General features: G+C 38.5%; 1 protein-coding gene and 1 pseudogene across 1 annotated transcript; both read right to left on the bottom strand.

Moving 5' to 3' along the window:
• Nucleotides 1-290: 290 nt before the first annotated feature.
• On the bottom strand, nucleotides 291-2,287 carry LOC127158054 (interferon-inducible GTPase 5-like). Its single transcript, XM_051101194.1, has 2 exons — nucleotides 2,161-2,287; nucleotides 291-1,462 (listed from the first exon to the last, which is right to left on the bottom strand). The coding sequence occupies exon 2, from the start codon at nucleotides 1,452-1,454 to the stop codon at nucleotides 291-293; it is 1,164 nt and encodes a 387-aa protein (XP_050957151.1). The 5' UTR covers nucleotides 1,455-1,462; nucleotides 2,161-2,287.
• A 6,686-nt stretch (nucleotides 2,288-8,973) lies between these two features.
• On the bottom strand, nucleotides 8,974-10,162 carry LOC127158052 (interferon-inducible GTPase 5-like; annotated as a pseudogene).
• Nucleotides 10,163-10,757: the final 595 nt, after the last annotated feature.

The raw sequence follows: 10,757 nt of genomic DNA, 5'->3' as shown, positions 1-10,757 counted from the left end.
TAAAAATCAGCTAAAAAAACACAGTGAGAAATAAATCTGTCAAATAACTGAGGTGATCAAATTCATGTTTAGAATTTACATGCACTTTAACATCTTTTCTCTTAACACTATGAAGACATATAGTAGTCTCCTTTCTATAGACATTGTCAGCACATAATCTAAAAAAATAGTGTCTCATGAACCTTTAGTCCATGGCCCAGACAGAAAATGTACATTGGAAATAAATCAGTAAACAAAAGCAATGTAAGACAACATACATTTTAAAAACACAAGTTCAGACTTGGTAGGAGTTATAAGACTGCATCCAGCTCAGCTTCTTTTCTGATTTTTCGAGCAATATTTGCCATTTCACTTAATCCTTGTCTCAAGAGGTACTGAGTAGTAGCAAAAGACAATCCTGCAGCAGCAACACTGCCCACACCTGGAAAAAGACTCAAAAGTAACTCAGAAATAGTCAGGGCAGTGAATGAAGCACAGGCGTGTGGTTTACTCATTATTTTTTCTAGAAATGCCTCAATAAACTTTGATTTGGCTCGATATTCCTGCAAAGGCTTGTTCACTTTTTCTGAAAGCCTTGACAGTGATCTATCATCCAAGCCAAATGCATAGAAGCACCTTGTAAAGAAAAGCGAAACCATGCTTGCATCACATGCTGCTGATAGACCAGGCACAGGGATGATTGCTATACCAGCAGAGGCGAGACATACAGCCCAGATCTGACGTTCAAAGAACCTGATCTTTTTTTCAAGGCATTCAGCAGAGCACACTGGCCAGGCTTGTAGAAGAGCAGATTTCTTATGGATTGGAAGTTCTTCGACAAGTGTGTTTTGAAGCATTTCAAAATCATATTTGTCCAATTCAAAAGATGATATCAAGAAAACTTTGGGGTCTCCCAATTCTTTCAAGTTTTTCTGGCAGTCTCCTCTTATTCTTGAAAGAACTTCCTTTTCATCAAATCCTCTTTTCCTTTGTTCTGCAAAAATGTCGCTGTCAATCTTGGAACGAACAAAGTAGAAGTTTTTTTTCCGTTTTCTTACTTCTTTAGCCAGCATTATGTCATTCTGCATGAACCTCTCTGAATTGAGGATAATGAAGAAATCATAGGTGTCAAATTTGACATCTTTGAGGTATTTATTTGCTTTAAAGTTTGGACTTCCTATTCCAGGCAGGTCCCAGATTTTCACATTTGGCATTTCAGGACGCTCATACATAATGACCTCTTCTGTAGTTTCTATGACTCCAGTAGGTGCTGCTTCATCATCGTCATCATTTAGACCTCTAAGTGCATTTACAAAGGAGGATTTCCCAGATCCTGTCTTTCCAGTCACAGCGATGTTAAGTGAGACATTCATTAACTGATCAAATGTTTCTTTAGCCTTTGCGGTAGCTCTTTCTAGGTTGGACTCGCCTGATGCCTTTACTGCCTCAACAACAGCAGGGTCTTGACTTTCCATGTTTTAAACTGCAAAAGTTATAGATATACATTAAACATTCATTTATCCATTAATGGATCACTAATCATGAATGCTAATCATTCCTGTTATTCACCACGATCCTCAGAGTAAAAAATGGTGACATAAGTTCAGAGCTCTTTGATACACAGTAAGGTCGTCAACATTTGAAGTGGATCAAAACCTTTCGTCAAAGTTGTCCTTAAACCAAAACAATGCCCATTCTTGTCTTAGGACAACTTTGATTAACTTTTTTGTTTTTATACATTGTATCAATTCTGCTGATACATCAGTGCAGATTAAATAAAACTATGGTGTGTGTTCTCTTCATCATTTTAACAGTTCAAACCTATTTTATACCATTATGTTAAATGTTTAATGCTGAATTTTGTCAAAACTGAACGTCTGACAGATGTACAGACTGCAACATTAAGCCAACCATATCACATCACAATGCACTTTTACCTTGTAATGTAAAAGAAACTAAACTATAAGCTAATACTGTTGTAGACTTCTTGAGACAATAGGCTATTTGTGTGCACCTATTAAATTGTCAATAGAGATTAACAATAACTCATAACAAAGCTGCTCTAAGTTAAGAGTTCTGTAGTTGTAGTTCTGCCTCACATAAATGAGCCTACATGTAAAAATAGAACATTTTGTTGATATATTCTAGCTATATTATCTGTAAGGTGCATTTTTAACCTACCTTAAACCTTTTGTTTGAACTACAGTCAATTTCTGTAACTGTTGTAACACTTCAAAAATAATAATGCTTTCTCTCTGCAGGTGATTCTTTTTGACCCCAAAAAGAGCATCAAAGGAGGTGCTTCCCTGCCTCCACCAGTCAAATAATACAAATTAACATAAAGTAGAGGCCCATACAGCCCTCCCTCTCGTTTTTCTCCCTCTCGGTTTTTTTCACTATTCACTATTCACTATTCACTTCCTTTTATCTTTAGTCACAATAGAGATGGGTAAGTGAGACCATAACCACAATTGTTTTTTGTTTGTACGTCTGTCTTGCACATGCTCTAGTATTTTTCCATGATTACCTTACAAGGAGTTATTTTTCATGCCAGACATATACTATTTCCTCTTCTTTTTTTTCTTACCCATTTTCAGTATCGATATGTGAGTTTAGTATTCAATTTTGAAGATTCGCACTGTCTCTGTGTGTGTGGAGTTCTTCCTGTGATCACAATGGCAGACTGCTCTAAGTGCATCAGAGAGTGTCCACTGAGAGTGAAGATTGTTAGAGTAGTTAGTGCTTTGATTTTTATTATTTTTTTAAAACAGTTTTTCAGATATCTATGACTGGTGATGATACATGTGGATTTATTTCAGATATAATTTCACTAGGTCTATTTAACTAAAACCCTGGTTAAGTTTTTTTTTTTTTCATTTTAATGTTTATTCTTTATTTGTTAGGTTTAGAGGTGAGTGAGACCCAATCACAGAGATGCACCATATTTTCATTTACAGGCTCAAAACAAAAAACAAAAAACAAAACAATTGATCGACCAGAAGAGAAAGAGAGAAGAGCTGGACATGACTGGTGACATTTGATGACAATCTGGCAAGAGATTGAGAACACAGAAATAAATGGCAAAGACACAAAGAGGGAAATGAGGGAGAGCAGGTGGGGTCAGTTAACTAATAACAAGATATCAGTAAGACACATGGCACATTTGCTGCATTCATGCCATACTGTAATTTCCGTAATTTCGAGATGACAATATGTGATGTTCTACTCAGAGCTGTTCACATCCTCAGACTTGGAATTATGGTTTTCTTTGGAAACACTATCAACGCCTAAACAGAGCCTACGTTGGTCAGGTGGTACAGCAGTCTGTGGTACAAGTCGTAGCTCTCAGAAGACTCCAAGTTCACAAGTTGTAATTACGAGTTCTACAAGGACGTGAACGCTTTTTGCAAATTGGAATCTGGTAATTACGGGAATTCTGATATTGCGTGAACGCACCTATAGAAACAAGCATGACAGAAGGCTCTCACAAAACACCATACAAGACTAGACAAAATCAAATGGTGATAAAACAAATGCCCAGATCATTTGCTCACAGTGAACAATGGACAAGAGCACATGGCCAGCAATCAAAGTCAAAAACCATACACTCATACAAAAGCCATGGGGGAATTGCATGGTTTGCATGGTGCCTAAACACGCTACTGTGAGTATCCACACCATGACACCAACCAGGAGTGTCAGGATCCAGATGCCATGCCCCAACACAGCACACTACATCAGCGTCTTGCGGTCCATTCTTCATATCTTGCTTACATCTAAGACTCTTTGACAGATGCCAGAAAATTAAATCGTGATAACTGATTTTGGTTAATTCAGTTCTTCAAACAAGTTTGCTGATTTTATTAAGAATGTCTGAGATTTCTCTGTGTTGACATGTACTTTGGAAAGGGCAGGTATATTAATACTCGAAACCATAATCAGCAATACAATGATTGACAGGCGGCAAGATAGCAAAGTAATAAGATCATATAATTAAGATCAAGAAAACTGAGCAAAATTACATTAAATTTTTAATAGATAAAAGAAATGTATAAAATGATTCCCAATTGTCTTTCACTGTTTCTAGTATTTGTACAGGATTTGCATTATTCAGTGTCAAGATTATTAGCAATTAATTTAATTTTGAAGCAGATTTGCTATACATGACAGGAGGAATTAAAGTTTCTAAATGCCTTAAGACATAACTGACTGTGCATAGCTACCCACATTAAAGCTCACTTCTCAAATTAAAGGAGAAGTTCACTTCCAGAACAATTTTTTTTTTTTTTCGAGGAAAACATTTCAGGATTTTTCTCCATGTACTGGACTTCAGTGGTGCCCCTGATTTTGAACATCCAAAATGTAGTTGAAATGCAGCTTCAAAGGGTTCTAGACGATCCCAGCCGAGGAAGAAGGGTCTCTGTTTTTACTGGTACATGACAGTTAGGGTATGTAGAAAAACTCCCATCTCATTTTCTCCTCCAACTTTAAAATCATCCTACATCACTGCAGAAGTACCGAACCAGTGTTTATAAAGTAAACATGCAAAGAAGATCAAACAGTTTTGAAGTTGGAGGAGAAAATGAGATGGGAGTTTTTAGACATACCCTAACTGTCACAAACCAGAAAAAAACAGAGTTCAGGGAGATGAGACAAGACAAGCGTTTGAGGTTAAAATATATATGAATTGTATTGTAGTGGACATGAAAGAGTTAACGTGTTTTGCCACGTGTATGTCACGTGTTCAGGGTGGAGAGTCATGGGTTATGTGGAATTGGCAATATTAATCACCTGTTCAATTAGAGATGGCAGGGAGAGGGGGTGAGCAGGGACGATGTATTCTTTGTTGATCAACATAATACACCAAAATACAGCTTATACAACAAAACTTGATACCATCAGTCTGTGCAATAAAGAAGAACAACAAAGAATTTTTGCCTCACCAATGTTTTATTGTTGCGTCGCAAATGCATTGAGTTCCCGTTTTAGCCTCTCAGCGGCGTTGGTAACTACAGAGTAGCTTGTATAAACGTATAAATATGAATATAAATAATATACAATGGGTTGTTTTGCTAGATAACTCCCTTCTTCCCCAGCTTGGATCATTTAGAGCCCTTTAAAGCTGCATTTAAACTGCATTTTGGACATTCAAAATCAGGGGCAGCATTTAAGTCCAGTATATGGAGAAAAATATACATTTTAGACAAGTGACGAACACACAGAGTAGCATTACAACAGAACGTTCAACTCAATCAAATGTATCTAGTGTGATAAAACAGCAATGCTTTTTTCTACATAAGCATGACCGGAAAAAGCAGAAGCGGTCGACTGTGGCACAATAAAAGCCAGAGATTGTCTTACTAGGGAGATGATTTGGATCATGTGTCCCTTAATAACCAATCAAATTACAGCCTTGACGTCATTAAATTTTAGTCACAGTTTACGGATATCATAGGAATGAAGGAGAAGTCCGAAGCTGAATTCCACCTGTCGCAAAAAGTCAGTGACATTTTTTTGTTGTAAACTAAAAAGTAGTCCACGTACTCCCAGAACAGAAGCGTTAGCATTAGCCGTTACACTTTTTCGGCTAATGGTTGAAGGCTTGTCTTCTAATGGCTTTGATAAAAGCTTTGGTGCTTTCAAGCCGTGTTTCACGTTCGTCATTCGTTAGTGTCGCGATGTAGCTCAAAGGGAAATGTGTATAAATAATTACAATTAATTATGATTAATTACAATTATTTATATCAGCTGCCAGTAGTAACTGTAGCAGAATTACTTTTCCATCAACTAATCTGTTCGCCCAGCGAACATTCAGTATAATCTTTATATCAACTCTAAGAAATGATATTTTCTTGGCCACAGGAAATAACTTTCTTAAAGTACCATTGCATTAGATCACGTAGCTTGAATCGGAATCGTAAAGGGACATTAATTTGCATAGCAGAATCAGAATCAAAACTCATGTAATTTGTGCACAGGAGTTTTATTAACAAAGGACTAACACATAACTAATCTAAACAAACAAACATAAAATCACTCATACATGGGGGAATGGTCAGTGAGAAGCAGTTAGAGAGAGACAAGGAAATGAAGCTATGAAAAGAGTCAGTTAGCCACCTGAGTGAAACCATCAGTGCTGTCTACAGCTTATACTAAACCTCTGTTTGTTTAGTTAAATGTACGATACTTGCATTGCCTTGGTCATTGAACAAGTGTCCAAATGCAGTCTCGGGTGAAAGTCTTGATGGTTTGGAGCAATGGTGGTTTTGGAATTGTAATCACGTTCTTCCGGGTCTGAAGAGTGATGAATTCCAAAGATGTTCTGACTCGATGGTGACTGGGAGTTTCTTCCCATGTGAAAAGTGAAGAAGAACCAAAAGCTGAGAGGGACCCAGCTGAAGTCCTGTGATCCTTGGGGAATGGAAAGACAAGGCCGCAAGGCCTGGCGCGTGCTTAGGGAAGTCCTGAAGAGTTCTAGCTCATCTTCTTAGCTTCTAAAAGAACCACTGACTGACTGAGGCGAGTCATGAAGATGAATTCCAGGGTTGAGTGGAAATGTCTGGCTCTTTGTGGTTGAGAGCCACAGCTCTGTATGTTGGGGCCTGTCGGGCCCGCCGGGCACGCCCTGTGCCGGCTCAGGCTCCCCGTGGGTTCCTCCACACGGGCAGCAATCAGAAGACGTTGCAGACAAAGAAGACAGTGAAGAGAGAGGGAGGCGATCAATCGTTTGATGCCTTTAAACTCTCTGGAGGCTGTGCCTCCAGGAGGTCCATGAACCAATGGTAACTTTCGCCTTTGGAGGGAAAGTTTACGACTCTTTGTCTGCGAGCATGGTATTTTGCATATGTAATTCGATTGGGTGTTGATGCAAAAACTACTAAGGTTTCTTAAAACACTAATATGTTGCACAGGTATCAACATCTAATTTACACCATCTTTTAGATCATCAACATACGAATTCAAAGAAACCAAACATGACATAGGTGGGTTATACAACTAGTCATCTATCATAACGCGTGCATAAAACAGTAGAAAGACAAATACAACAGACACAATTAAAATACAATGCAGTAATACTGTACACAATGACCTGGGCTATGTGTGATAGGAAGGTCAAAGAAAGGTTTGTCTGTGAATGAATAGGAAAGAGTCTATTTCTATAGGCATTGTGTCTTTCCTATGGCAAATGTAGCATGGGAATATGTGAATTCCTCTGGCCAATAAAACCTCTTATCAGATCGTTGTCCTGGCAACTGAGCCCTTTTGGGTGTTAGTTGCTTTGGGGGGTTGTCTCCAGAGCTCCAGCATATAGCTGGCTTGTTGGGTTTACAGACTATTTGTTAAATGTAACAATTAATGTATGTCTGATTGGTCCAGACGCTACATTAGCAATTGCTCCAGCATCTTCGTTTCAGTTCCACGACTTTAAGCACCACCCTGCTTCATACTACAGTGACCTTAACAAGTCTTCAATACATTACCTCATCCATGGACATGATTTCTGCCCAAGTCCTGTTGGATTGTGGGATCAGCTGTGGGGATGAAGACAACAACTCTATGGCCCTGTCCCAAATGGCACCCTAAACCCTCGCGGTCCTCCTCTGAGTCCGCACTTTCGTGACGTAATGTCGCTTTGACTGTCGGGTAGAAGTCTGTTGGGTAGAAGACTGACGGGTTTTGACTGCGGAGCTCGAACCAGTGCAGGCTTGGCAGATGTATGTATCAAACCCTATAGATTTAACGGACACGCGCACACGGCGGATATTGTAAGTCCGTAAGGCCGCAAGTGCACATGAAGTGTTTGAGGGCGCATAACAGCCGCAAAGGGGGCACTCTTCTGAACACTAAAATGACGAATGGGACACCCTACAGATTTAACGGACATGCACACACGGCGGCCACTGTAAGTCTGTAAGACCGCAAGTGCACATGAAGTGTTCCATTTGGTACAGGGCCTACCTATCACAGTGTCATCAAACTACGCCTTTGGTTCTTTGTTTGTTTTGAATATATAACTTACAAATTGTGCCTGTAAAATGATACAAACTAATCCTATTTCTGTGAAATAAGCCTGCTCCTGAACAGGTTTGAACTAATGACCTATTGCTATGACGACCAATGGCATCATATTTTTCATGTATATATTGAAGTACAATTAAAAAAAAAGAAAGAAAAAAAAGAAAGAGACAAACATTTTTAAGGTTTTTCAACAAATTTTCATTACTTCAGAATATTAATGTCAGCAGGTTGGTTGCAGGCGCAAGAAACAGCTGAGGCAAAGATCAATTTGCAGCAATTCTTATTTATTTACAAAACAAAAATACCACCCTTAGGGGTGCTAGAAAGAACCCACAAAGCAACCAAATAACAGACAAGAATGGACAAAGAACTAAGCCCTAGTTCACTATAACACAACTTGAGATCATCGCCTCATTCACAATCATTTCAAGTCATAATCAAATTCATTTCAATTCAGATGTGACAAAAAGTGGTGAGAGTTCAAGTGAAGGAGTTGTTTACTTTGTAATTAGCCTGTCCATTAGTCTTTTTTTATGCTCTTTCTTTTTCTATGCTTCTTTTATGGATTTTTATGCTTACCTTTGAAGCTCTAGTGTAGATAAACAAAACATCTCTTTGTACTGAATGTAAAAAAAAGAAAAAAGAAATTTGTATTAATAATTAGGCCACGCCAAACAATAGAATAATGAGAATAAGCATTTAAAATAATTACCTGTTACAATGATTAGCTATTATACTTTATAGGTAAATGAGAAAAATGTCAGAACGGTCAGCACAGAAAAGGTCTAAACATATGGAATTTCTATGATTTCTATATATACATTACATATTTGTACTACATGGGTCCCACCCCAAGTGCTCTTTTTATCCTTAGTCTTTTTATCTTTTATCCTTAGGTACACAAATGTATCTAAACAGTTTACCTGAGTTTAAAGTTCAATTCAAAAGTGTAAGTTATGACTGATTGTGACTGTTGGCAGTAACTGGCAAATATGGTGTTACCAAAATTATCAATGATCAGTTTGATGACTGGCCATTTCACTGTAAATTATTTTAATAGACATCAGTCAGACCTGCCACTTTCAGCACTTCTTTGGCTGTATCAGCGAGATCCTGAACTCCTGCTCGCAGAAGGCCCAGTGTTGCAGAGTAAGACATTTCTGCTGTTTTTTTACTCCCTACAACAGGAACCATGCTCCATGCAAATTTAACAGCTGCTTCCTTACTTGTCAGTGCAGACAGCTCCTTATTACTGAGTTTCTTTTGCCCATCAGCGATCACTAGAGGTGACTTTCTTACAGATTTTAGGGGTGGATTGTTGACCCTCACTGACAGTTTATCTATTGATTCATCATCCAGGCCAAATGTAAGCCATAGTAACACTTGGTGAAGAAAGCCAGCAAAATGGCAGCATCACAAGCTATGGAAAGACCAGGCACTGGAGCCACAGCAATGGAACCAGAAGCGACGGCTGCCGACCAGGTTTGCTTCATAAACATTCCGATCTTCTCCTCCAGAATCCTGGATGAGTTTTGCTCTTGTGAGCAATAAGCTGCTTCTCCAGTGTGTCAACGAGGGTTTGAAAATCATATTTGTGCAATTCAAAGGAGGAAAATCAGGAGAATCAGGGAAATTTCTGTGTTATCCATATCCTTGAGGTTTATATAGCAGTCCTCACGAATTTGTGAGAGAACTTTCTGCTCATCAAAGTCTCTCCATTGAAATTCCGCTTGAATGTCATTGTCAATCTTTGAGCGGAATCTTTAATCGCTTGAGCCAGCATGATATCGTTTTCTTTGAATCCCTCTGAGGAGATTATGATGATAAAGTCAAAGGTGTCAAGTTTCACCTCCTTTAGATAGTTTTTGGCTTTAAATTTGGGGCTTCCAGTCCCTGGGAGATCCCATAATTTTACATTGGGCATTGTAGGATGTGGGTACACCGTTGATGTCATTGTCGTCTCAGTCACCCCTGTGGGAGCTGCACTGACATCGTCCGGTTTAAAACCTCATATTGCATTGATGAAGGTGGACTTCCCTGCTCCAGTAGATCCTGTAACAGCAATATGAAGTGTGACGTTGTCCAGTTGCTTGAGTTGTTCTTTAATACATTCTGTTTCATAATTGTTCACCAGAACTAGTGAGCACAACATCAGATACTTCATATATATGCTCGTCTTCTTGCATTTTAGGTGCTGTGTTTAGACTTTCCCTCTTCTTAGTGCCTTTTGATTTTAAATGTGTGTTCTCCTTTACTTTATACTTTAACACATTATCTGTGTCATCTTTTCCCACACTTGATCATTCCATTTGCTTCCTTATTTGTCATCTCATGTGCAGTTTTTGCTTCTCTCTGTTCCTCCTTTAGATGGTGTTGTTCTGTTGTCACTTCCCATGGTTCCTCAGCCTCAGTTTGCTCATTTTGCTACTCAAAACATTTTTCCATCCATATCCTGTAAAAATTGCACACTACAGCTTTTTCTGACTGATCTACAGTTGTTTCATTTGTTATGTACCACTTCTTTCTCTGCTTGCTTTTCTTTATTACTCTGCTTTTTTTCCCCTCTACTCTCTTCCCTTCAAATCATTAAGTTTTGATTCAACAATCCCCATTACAGAACAAGAACTTTGTTTGCATTTTTCTGGTTTCTCTGTAGTTTTAATGATTTTTGATTGGATGATTCCTAGGGACTCCAACAATTCTGTGTTTCTCTGTTGCTCTTTCATCACTGTCGTCGTCGTGACTTCATCTGACATGAT

The sequence above is a fragment of the Labeo rohita genome, unplaced genomic scaffold, assembly GCF_022985175.1.
Source record: "Labeo rohita strain BAU-BD-2019 unplaced genomic scaffold, IGBB_LRoh.1.0 scaffold_1319, whole genome shotgun sequence".
Taxonomy (NCBI): domain Eukaryota; kingdom Metazoa; phylum Chordata; class Actinopteri; order Cypriniformes; family Cyprinidae; genus Labeo; species Labeo rohita.
This window is presented reverse-complemented; position numbering and strand designations above follow the sequence as displayed.

Bases quoted from the DNA above. Each gene is read 5' to 3' on its own strand.
- LOC127158054 (XM_051101194.1), bottom strand. From the start codon at position 1,454: ATGGAAAGTCAAGACCCTGCTGTTGTTGAGGCAGTAAAGGCATCAGGC.